The sequence below is a fragment of the Nannospalax galili genome, unplaced genomic scaffold (assembly GCF_000622305.1).
Source record: "Nannospalax galili isolate Female #2095 unplaced genomic scaffold, S.galili_v1.0 scaffold875, whole genome shotgun sequence".
In the NCBI taxonomy this organism is placed as follows: domain Eukaryota; kingdom Metazoa; phylum Chordata; class Mammalia; order Rodentia; family Spalacidae; genus Nannospalax; species Nannospalax galili.
Genome location: NW_008337059.1, coordinates 3,337,071 through 3,348,498, shown reverse-complemented (window position 1 = coordinate 3,348,498; position 11,428 = coordinate 3,337,071). Strand labels below are relative to the sequence as shown.

Here is an 11,428-nt window from a genome sequence, read left to right as displayed (position 1 = left end):
TATATATGTGTGTGTGTGTGTGTGTGTGTGTGTGTGTGTGTGAGAGAGAGAGAGAGAGAGAGAGAGAGAGAGAGAGAGAGAGAGAGGAGGCTTGACAGATGGTTTGGTGGTTAATAGCACTGGCTGCTTTTGCAGAAAACCTGGGTTCAGTTACATATGGCTAGCAAGCATTTAGAAATCCAGCTCCAGGGACTCCGATGCCTTCTTCTGGCCTCCATGGGCATTGCACATTTGTGGTACACTTGCATGCATGCAGGCATAGCACTCATTCACATAAAAATAAATAAATAAATAATTGTAAAAAGTCCCAGCTGTGGCTCCCTTTGGCCATGCAAAGCAGTTCCCTCACCAGGGAAGATACTGGCACTTCTCTCCTTTCTCAGGTGTCTGAGAGAAGAGCCCTGTGCCTGTTGCTTCTTCTGTAGCCTGTGGTCCCTGGGGAACTCTCTCCTGCTTCTGATGTCAGAATTCTTAAGTTGCCTTGGTTGAGGTGTCCGCATAATATTTGGAGAGTTCTTTCCTTATCTAGTCTAGACTCCCATGTGACCACAGGACAGCTTTGGATCTATTTCCACAGGTCAGGATGGCAGGTATATGAACTAAGAAAGCGAGTTGGGTCTGCTACTGTGGGTCACAAATGACTCACTTGTACAGTAAGGAGGGAAAATAGTTCAGAGGTTCTTGATCTCTGCCCATAGGCAAATTGTGTGTGGGGGTTGGGGGGAGTGTTCAGACAAGTATGCTCTTTTGGAAACAGATCTGGAATACACAGCAAATTCTCAAGTAGGCTGTGATGTAGAAAGGATTACAACTAAAGGATTATAGACTCTCTACCTGACTTTTAAGGAGACATGAGTCCTGAAATATAGCTTCTCTCTAGCTCTTTAATCACTTTTTCAGCTGTTTTGCTAACAATAGATGAGGAACTCAGCCTACTGGGCTGGTGAAGACAGCGTGTCTGGAGTCAGCAAACATCACCCAGGATACAGAAACAGAACGCCTGTGCTCCCCGGCCTACACGTCAGTAAGCATCGAATGTTAGCAATCAGACTCCTATTCATGATTCTTCACCAAAATGAAGAAATATCCTAATTAGATTCTGAACTTCCTTACAGAAGTCAGAATTTTCAAATTTGAATCTGTTTCGAGATACCCTTGGCTTCCCCTTAGCATAGTGGGGCAGAAGCAGGGGTGAAGAGTCCTGGCTCTGGCTCCAGACTGAATTCAAACCCAGTCCAACTCAACCCTATAAGATACTCAACCCAGGGCAACATACGTAGCCTTAGTGCTTCCTCCTCGGCAAAAGAGGTCAACAAATCTGCCTCAAAGTGGCTCTGTGGCCATTAACTATTATTATGAAGCAGGATAGACAGATGGAAAATTAAGTAACATAAGAAGAAAAAGAAGTCCCTTACCCTGATATCTAGTTTGTATTTCTTGCTGACTAAAAGTCAAGAAACTTCAGCACCACTGTAATCTGAAAATTACTGATTCCTCCAAAAAGTGTAAGCCAGCCAGGGGCGAGACAAGAAGCACCCTGGGAAGCGGGGGCAGAGCCAATGCAGAGAGTTATCACTGTGGAGAGTTAGCATGGCAGCGAGACTGGAATGGAAAAAAAGAAGTGTGTACGGCCTGGGGTGAATGGTGGTATATCCTGCAGGCGTGGAAGCAGGACGGGGTGAGATTTACACACCTTGGGTGAGATTGCATGCCCATGGGGCACGGGCAAAAGCTAACGGAGACTGTGGGTGGGGCACAAAACCATAAAAGACCATGCAAAACCCAAACTAAAAAACTCTTATGTTAGTCTTTGAGCCTTGGGGCCTTCGAAGGACTCACACAGAGTCTCCCAAGAAGGAAAAAGGGAAGAAAATTTAGTGCAACAACAACTGATAAGGAAAACATTGCCAACAAAAATAATACTCATTTTCCTGAAGCTACCTCAAACAAAGATGTTAAAAACAAGACTGTGCTTTCTTAGAGCCAGAATGTCTGTCATCTTGAGTTTAACTGTATTAGTGCCCCTCTCAGTCTTCAATACAATTTACCTCATAAAATCATCCTACAATTTTGTTTGGCAAAAATAAAATGCAAGAAATTTTTGTCATTTTATTTTATGTGTGTGAGCATTTTGCCTACATATGTGTAAGTGTATCATGTGTATGAAATGCCCATGGAGACCAAAAGAGGGCATCAGAACACCCCCCCATAGCCAGTGCTCTTAACCACTGAGCCATCTCTCTAGCTCCACAAAAAGACATTTTTAAGAGAAGTAGACCAGTTTTTACTTAATTTTAAAACTTATTTTTTTAAACCCTGTTGCAAATTACATCCTTTGAGCAATGTAACTTAGAGAGCCACAGAATCAAACACATAACCATTGTAAAGATATGTAGCATGGACTCTTCCCAGGAAGCTCACAGCCATGTCCTTTGGGTTGAGTGCTGACCTTTTATTAAGCCTGCCCTCCCCTCAGTACTTATGCTTAGGTCTGAAGTGTGTGTTATTCCTTGTCTCTACTTAAACCCACTAGCTTTGCTTCACTCTAACTCCTGAAATTCTTTTCTGCAACTTCATCTGAGTGAGGTCCCTAACAGGGGAGATCCCTAGGCTACCAACAGCAATGCTGGGCTGTGTCTCCCCATCTCTGCTGACAATTAATGGGTTTTGTTACTTAAAAAATGAAAAATACAATAATATTTATCACACAACTGGGCTTCATGAGACAAAAGCAAACCTCACAGGCCAACTAGTTCACATTTTTGGCAACTCTCAAACCAAATCAGCTCACAGTTGAGATCCTGGGGCACATAAGAGAATGTTTGCAAAAGCCCACAGGTAGCTAGAGTCTAGTGGTAGGGCACCCCTGGTCTGCTGCTTACTGGCTGTGCTGGACATGCTGTCAGTCTTCCAGTCGCCACGTCGGAGCTCCATCCTAGCAGGGAAAACACTCTTCCTGGGGCCGCTCTCATATACTCCAAACTCCACTTTCCCAGGCAGGTGCTGTGAGTGCCGGATTGGGACTGTGATCTCCAGGTCTGGAATCAGAAGAAAGCAGGAGAAGCTTCAGGATAACCTATTGTCATTGCCAAATGGCTCCAGTGCTCCCTGTCTACTTGTCGCCTACAGCTGAGCCTGGAGGGGAGAGGGAAGCACTGGATTCAAGTCCCACCTCAGCACTGAAAAGCCACAGAATCCAATGTGGCCCAGCAGAGGGGAGAGATGACAGAACATGAGAAAAGGGTAGCAGAGCACTTCTTCCTCAGGGAGGGTAAAGAACGTGCAGTTGGGAGAGGATTGGGGTCCCAGTACCACCTCTTAATGGCTGTTCAACTTGAAGAAACAAACCTCTCTAAATTAATCCTTTGCCTGGGGGAGGGAATTATAGATATCACTGGTGGTAATAATGCACCATCCTGTGCACTAGGCTCATTCTAAGAGGGTCTATACTTTTAGCTCATTGAATCCCCGTAACACCCAAGAAATTGGTGCATTTGGCAATTTTCGCTGAAGAAACTAGGCACTGAGAAGTAAAGCCATGGCCCACATCACACAGCTGCTAGTGCCAGCTGGGATCTAAACCCTGGCTCTGGAGTCCAAGCTGTTTACTCCTAGGGTTTAGGGTTTCTTGCTCCCTGAGTTTGTGACAAATGATGAGTGAGAAGGTATGGCAGGCAGCCCATATTAACAACAGTGACCCAGGGAGTTCATGGTCAAAGTCCTTCATGCTCAGAAAGACTGACTTTTTAAGCTGACTGTGGTAAGGCAGATCCCTTAGTCCAACTCAGTGTTGACCTGACCTCTTTAAGGCTCATTCCTGACACTGGTTTGTCTTTAGCCCTCCTGAGATTGCTATATCAGAATTCAGGGAACAGAAATAACTTGTGCTGCCTGACAGAATGAAATGTCTAGTATGTTACCAACTTCCTCCCCAGGTAGGAGTGAAGGCAGGTGAGGTCTTATTTCAGGGCTCCCACTGGGCCACAAGGTTTCTGGGAGGCCAGGGGAGCAAGGGTGGAAGAAGAGGGAGCTTAGGGACTGTGAGCTCTTCGGGGTACTGTCTCCCGAAACACTTCTATTTTTCCACGGGATAAGAGCAGTAGGAAGCAGTAGGAAGCTGAGAGGTGGCCAGAGGCTCACCAAGAAAGCAAATGAATAAACTAGAACAGCATGAAAGAACAGTGGGAGGACAAGGTGCACCAGACCACGGAGTAAACAGCCTGCACAGAGAATGCTCGAAGGGTGCATTACTGGTTAGTGGAGCTGCGAGATATCCTAGTCTACAGAAACTGGGGTAGCCCAGGGGCCTAGTGTTTAGCAGGTTCCCCAGCCCTCATGCAGTCTTTTCTGTGTCACAGGCTCCTTGGTGACACTGCAGCTGAAGTCCCCCCCATACTCAGAGCCCCCTGGGCAGAGGCAGCCAGGCACTAATGCTCAGAGCCCACAAGGATGTCATTCTTTCTTTTCCCTCTTGGCTTTGACCTACCTTTAAGAAAAAAAAAAAAATCTCTCATCCTTTAAAAGGAATTTCATGTCTGATTAATCAACTTCCAGATAAGTTCTAGGACAGCTGGGGCTATAGGGAGACCCTGTCTCAAAAAGACAAAAAAAAAAGTTTCTACCCTCAGCTAGTTCTATGAAGAAGGAGAGTAAAACACAAAGGAAAAAAAAAAAAAAGATTGGAGGCCAAATGTTCAAAAACTCAGGTAAGGCTCAACTAAATGTCTCTAAAGCCTGGACTACTTTGCCTAAAGATACAGTGTCAGGAATTCTTTGAATTATTATATTGTTAGTACTTTCTCAAGTGCGTTCATTTGTTATTAACTTTCCTTTGTGCTTCATGACCTTTCCAGTTAGTAGGTGAGTAGAATCCAAAGAGGAAACTGAGGCACACAGTGGATAAAGGAATACCCCCAGACTGAAAAGTGACTTAGTGATAAAGCAAAGATCAAAGCCCTGGCTTCCTGGGCCTCAGTCTGTTCTGCCTTATGGGACACACCAAGAACACAAATACTGATTGTCTCCTCCCTGAGGCGATGACATCCAACATAGACATGTACAGGCCCTGAGCTGATGTCCTGGGCCATGAACACCCTGCACTAGCCAACAAAGGGCAAAGCTGCTCCCTGGGGCTGAAGACAAAGTAGCAAGTTCCATCCCAAATTAAAGAAAAATGGTAATAATTGTTGGTTTCTAAGGCAACTGGAGTTTCCAAATTTAAGAGTCAGTCAGTCTTTGTGTTTAGAGTGGGTTATATTGTTAGAAAAGATCCTGTGGGCAGACATGCCATTCATCAACCCTGAGGTTCATCTGTTGGTCAATGAGATGTGTGCCAGTGGTTTTCAATCATTTGGGTGGGACAGAAGTCCTTCCTCTAATGATAACAGAAGCTTAGCACAGAACACAGGTTTTCTAAATGAGCTGTGATGGTCAAGTGGAGTAAGGGGACTCAACCCTGTGAATCCTATTTTCTCTTTCCCTACCCAGCTCTTACCCCTGCCTTATAAGCATAGTATAGTGGCCCTGAGCCCCCAAGGAACACAGATTGAAAGCCCACAGAATAGGGTATTACAACCTCATACACAAATTCATAATCACAGTTTATAACATTCAGGAAGTTATAAATCATATCTACTCGACCACAACTGATCCTGTCTCTTCAGCAGATGTCCTGATAGCCCTTGCCTCACCCTTCAGGACAGAGTCCAATTTCCAATTGCCTGTTGCTTTCTCAGAGAGCCAAATTTTGAGTGCCCCTCCCTGAGCCGGCCACCACCCATGATGGATGACAGCTGGTATATACACGCCTAGCTCTCTTGTTCCTCGGGTGGGACAGCTCAGAGTAGGCATTCTTCTTTGAGTCCTTCCTGTCTCACTTGCCTACCCCCTACTGCATCCTTCTACACTGGCTATTTGCTCTCAGATCCTTGTCAAGAAGAGTTCCAGACAAGAAAGTGGTGGTGGCTGTACAACATGGTGAAGGTATTTCCCGTCCCTAATTTGTGCTCTTAAAATTGTTCAATTGCTACATTCAATGTTATATATATTTTATCACAATAAAAATTATTGTGCTCTTGAGTTGATGGGTAGAACATTCTCCCCAGGTGGACTGCTTGCTACCTTAAGACATTTCTGTTCAATGTCTACTGGAGTTGGATCTAGAATGTGTCCCAAAGGCCCAAGTGTTAGAGGTCTGGTCCCCAGGATGGTGCTACTAGGAGGTGATGGCATCTTTAAGAGGTGTAGTAAAGAGCAGTCTTTAGATCATTGGAGAATGCCCCTGAAGGGGGTAGTGGAACCCCAGCCCTTTCCTCTTCCTGTTTCCCTACCTCTTCCCTTTATTCCACCTGTTCTGCTGTCTCCTCACTGGCCCCAAAGCAACAGAGGAACTAACCTGGACCTACAAAACTATAAGCCAAGACTCAGACCTACAAAACTACAAGCCAAAATATACCTTTTTTCTTTTCTTTTTAATTACATTTTTTAAGGGGGATGTTCACAGGCACAAGTGCCAGTATTCAGAGGACAACCTATGGGAGTTGGGTCTCTCCTTCCATTATATGGGTTCTGAAAATCAAATTCAGGTCCTCAGGATGGGCGGCAAGCACCTTTTACCTACTCAGCCATCTAACTGCCCCCAAACCCTTTTTCTTCATAAGTTGATTGTCTCGGGTATTTGTTACAGTGGTGAAAAGTTAACTAACACTGTACCCAATTATTTGTAGTTTGGTGTTTTAATAGACATGACACTAATTAAAGCCGCAGACAAAAAAAGTAAAAACGATTACCACTCTCCAAAACAAAATTCCATTTCAGAGGATCTGCTTCTTGGGAAAGAGAGAGGGGAGCTGGAAAACTTTGCATATTGACTACTTTTAGATTATAGGTACTAGTGGGTATAAATCACTTATTCAGAGCCTGATTGGCCTTGAGTGAACTTTGTGGGGTCTTGCAATGTAGCCCAGGCTAGTCTAAAACTAACGACATTCCTGCTTTAGCCTTCCAAGTGCTGGGATTCTAGGTGTGCCACCATGTCCAGGCTGAACTCTGCATAATGCTTCAAAATGCGTGATCTTAGGGCTAGATCCTGGGGTGGTTAAGTTCCAAACAAGTGCACTCTGGAAGGCTATGCCCCAGAGATCAGACTGTATGTGGGGCCTGTGTACAATCACAGGAGTGTATGGTTTTTAGAGTTCATCCATGTGCCAGGCCTGTGCTAGGCACAAGTTATACCCAGACTTGCCCCACCTGCATGGCACCCCTAGCAGGGCCAAGCACTTCTACTTCTGCCATTTTGCAAATGAAGGCTAAGTTTCACAAAATGGGGTGAACTGCAGAGGGACAAGAGTGGACAGGGTAGGGGAATGAAGAGGCCAGGGATGGTGGTGTTTGGGCTATAGCCATGGCACAAGAGAAATGGTCAGACTTTGGCTGCACATTGGAGGAAGAATCCTAGGAATGAGGTAATAAGAGTGGAAGGGACAGTAGGTGCTACGGATGTCCCAAATGAGGACAGAAGACAGAGCCTACAGTGGCCAGAGGCGTCTCTGAGAACTGTGGGGTGAAGCCTTGCAGCCCAGTTATGTGAATGTGGGTATGAAGGAGAGGCCTGAGCAAGGGGCCTGTGGAAAGCTGTGTCCTGGTTCATGAGAAGTCAGCCATCAATGGCAGCTGAAAGCACAAACAGGATGGGTTTTGCTTAGTTCTTTATGAGGAGGGTTCCTTACAGAAGCCTTTTCTTACCCACTCTTCTTGCTAGAAGGCTGGCCAGGGTAGAGCATAGAGACCCACCATGTTGGAGGCTCTGAGTCCTTGCTCAGGGTCACAAGGCTGGTGGGGGGAGGGGGACAGAGGAGCCCAGTTCATAGTACACAGCTGTCATTTCATAGTGGGTTCTTGGACACTCACATAAAGATTCCCCCACTCTCATGAGAAGCAGATACTATGAATGGGGATTTCTCATTTCTCTTCTCTACTGTCTCCTACAGCTTCCTAATTACCAAGGCTGGAATCAGGACAGAAAGTATAACCATCCCCTCTGAATGGGAGGCACGGTTCTGTCCCTTCATTCACTCTTTTGCTGGGCATGCCTTTCCTACATGCTGAAGACTACACAGGCAGTGAAGCAACAAGACAAAACTGCTTCTGAAAGGTTCTACCAGGCTAGTGGGGGACCTAGATCTGTAAACAGGTGCTTGGCAAGCCTCTGTCTACTTAGGCAAAGGGGAATCAAGGATAGCAGCCACCCTCCCCCCAACACACAATGCAGCACCCTGGGAATGTTCCTACCTGTTTGCTTTCCTGATTTTTGCTTTTCTCGCTGTCTTCGAGTGATGCTGTCTCTTAGCCTCTTAAGATTTTCCTAGAAAAAAATCATTTATTGTTTAAGTATACAGAAGAACGATACCATCTGGACATCAGAATTTCATTCTCATTTTATGTTCTTTGCAAAAGTTGACATGCTGAAATCACATATTCAAGATGTCCCCAGGGAACCCAAGTCTCTGACAAGTTGTGCCTGAGAAGTCATCTCTTCCCAACAAAGTGTTTGCCTTCTGGTATTCAGTCCCAGTCTCAGTCTTACAACACATTACTCTCCTGTCCTCTACCCACATGCCATAGCCAAGCTGGCAATGTTCACAGATTTACATGTATTCCTGCCTTGGACTGTGCTTCCTCCTTTCCATTAATCTATTCCAGCCCTGAGCCAAGGCCACCTCCCTGAAGCCTCCCCAGATGACTCTAGAACATAGTGCTGTCCACACCAACCATGCCACACTTGGGCTACACCACCTTGCAAGTGTGTGCATGTATGTGTATATGTGTGCCCTGCCTCTACTGGGACATTGTGGACTCTCTGTGAACAAGAAACCAGATATTGTACCTTTCTATAATTCTATCATTTGGTCGACTGTGATCATTCAATAAATGTTGACCAGAAGGTCAAGATTTATTTCTATCTTAGTCAGTCCACAGCAACAGTGCCTGAGCATCCTAAGGAAGTTAAACATCTGCTCATTCCATGCTCTAGAGAAAATGTCCAGACACTGGATGGAGCTGCAGGAGGTCAAAGTGAAAGGGCTGGTTGGTCTGCTCCTGTGGGCTAAGGAGACTATGTCTTGCCCAGGACACAGCAGGGCAACATTGAAAGTTATGAGCTGGCTATGATGTTGAGGTTCTGGTGATCTGGAGGCAGAGGAGATACAGGGCACTGACACCCACTCAGTAGTTCGGTAGCAGGCCAGATGCAGGCAACCGGGCTGAGGGTGGAATATCTGGGAGAACAGTAAGACACAAGAGGAAAAAGACCACAGAACAGGAGTGGGTGAGACCTCCAGCTGACTGCAGATGAGCTGGAGAGAGACCTTGAAGTCTGGCTAGGGTCTCGGGAGATGGCAGCAGTCAGCAGGAGGATGGAACAGGAAAGAGGGCAGCCTGAGGAATACTTTGTGGTTGGACAAGCATCAGGCATAGAGCACATCAGGGGACATGCCCAGCTGATGGCTGTAATCCTGGAATTGGAGACAGACTCAAGTGTTATCTGTACAAAGGAGCCAATGGGAACCTGGGCTAATGGGAACCTGGGCCCACTCACAAGGGACAGGGGTAAAAGAGACAGAGGGACAGACATAGAAGCCAAGGGAAACGAAGGTGGGTGCTCAAGAGCAGCCTGCACATCCCAGCCTAGAATGGAGGAAGCGCGGGAGGTACCAGGAGACTCACAGCATAGACCTGTACTCCCATCTGCTTGGGTTCTCTGTCAGGATGAGCATTAAGCCCAGCCTGCACCCAAGAATTATGAGCAATTCTGTGGGCAAGGAAGAAGCTGCTTGGGTATAGACACAGAGAGAGAGCTGGCATTTACTCTGCACTAGCCATGCAAGGGGATTTACCTGGTTTACACCCTCTCATCCTCTCCCTCCACATTTCAGAAGCAGGGAAATGGGGACCAGCAAGCCCAGCTCACCCAGCTGTGAGTGGCAGAACAGGGATGTAACTTGGGTCACCAACTCCAAAGTCTGCCTATAACTACTTTGCCACATAATCACTGAACTTAGCAAGAAATAAAACATCAATATTAGGCTAAGGATAGCATCCCTGCTGGAGCTCCTGAGTGGGAGGGCCCCAGATTCCTGCATTCAACACCACAGGGTGCCCCCACCCTCAGACCCACTAGGAATAGATGTGCCTAGGAGAGGGGGTTCCTTTGTTAAGAACACGAAGGTGTCAGAGTTGAGACACAGGGATGATGGCACGTCAGAGGCTGGGAGACCAGGGACTAAGATACACACTACAGGGAGGCAGAAGAAAAATGCAAGAATGCCAGGCTTTAAGATATGCCTACTAGTACAATAGTGGCATGAATATTACGGGAATAACCAACCACTCTCTAATTGGATTTAAAGTCCACTTAGGAACCTGAGGCTGGACGGATGACAGGACATAGAGGAACCTAATACTAGTTTTCTTCTAAATAGTTATCATATTAAACTGACTCCTAATAACTTATTGTTATACCTATAGGTTAATGCATCTCTCAACTCTCATGAGAGAAGTTTCCTTAGATGGCAGATGGTGATCAGTACAGAAACCCACCACTGGCCAATGGGCAGAGAAAAAGAAGTTTCAGGGTACTTACCCCTGAATAGGATACCCATATCAAACTTCTGTCTCCCAAGGCTCAGGGATCATTGTGGAAGAGAGGGCAGAAAGACTGTAAGAGCCAGAGACGGTAGATGACCACAAGGAAACAGAGTTTTCCAGACATCTGGTCAGTTACTCATATGAACTCACAGCAATGGTGGCAGCATGCACATGTCCCATGCAAGCTCAAACCAGACAAAAATCCCAGCATAGACATGGGGAAGTGAGTAAAAAACCCCAACCCAACCTAAGGAATTTCTGGCAACCAATGGTTGCTGGGAGGGGGAAAGACAGATTTGTTCAAGGATGGAGCTCTTGGTAGGTTAACCAGGCTCCAGTGGCCTTATTATATGAGAGTGTTATTTCTCCTTTTAAAAGTACATTCTGGGGATGGAGAGATGGCTCAGTGGTTAAGAGTACTTACTGCTCTTTCAGAGGACCCAGATTCAAGTCCTAGCACCCACATAGTTGCTGACAACCACCTGTAACTCCACTTCCAAGGGAGGACACCCTCCTCCCAAGCATTGCACAACATGGGTACACTTATATACATACAGGCAACACATTCATACACATAAAATAAAAAAATAAAATATTTTAAATATATATTGTAAAATGCTCTTAAAAATAAAAAATAGGGGCTGGAGAGACGGCTCAGTGGTTAAGAACACTGGTTGTTCTTGCAGAAGACCCGGGTTCGAAACCCAGCACCCACATGGCAGCTAACAACTGTCTGTAACTCCAGTTCCAGGGGATCCAACAGCCTCTTCTGTCCTCTGCGGGC

At 46.0% G+C, this 11,428-nt stretch overlaps 1 protein-coding gene across 1 annotated transcript in view; it reads right to left on the bottom strand.

Moving 5' to 3' along the window:
• The window catches only part of Pik3ap1 (phosphoinositide-3-kinase adaptor protein 1), a 122,599-nt gene that overhangs the window by 13,807 nt on the left and 97,364 nt on the right, over window positions 1-11,428 (bottom strand). The window contains exons 13-14 of the mRNA XM_029563050.1: window positions 8,290-8,362; window positions 2,883-3,038 (exon numbers count right to left, since the gene is read on the bottom strand). Coding sequence (XP_029418910.1) covers window positions 2,883-3,038; window positions 8,290-8,362 — 229 coding nt within the window. The remainder of the gene's footprint in view (window positions 1-2,882; window positions 3,039-8,289; window positions 8,363-11,428) is intronic.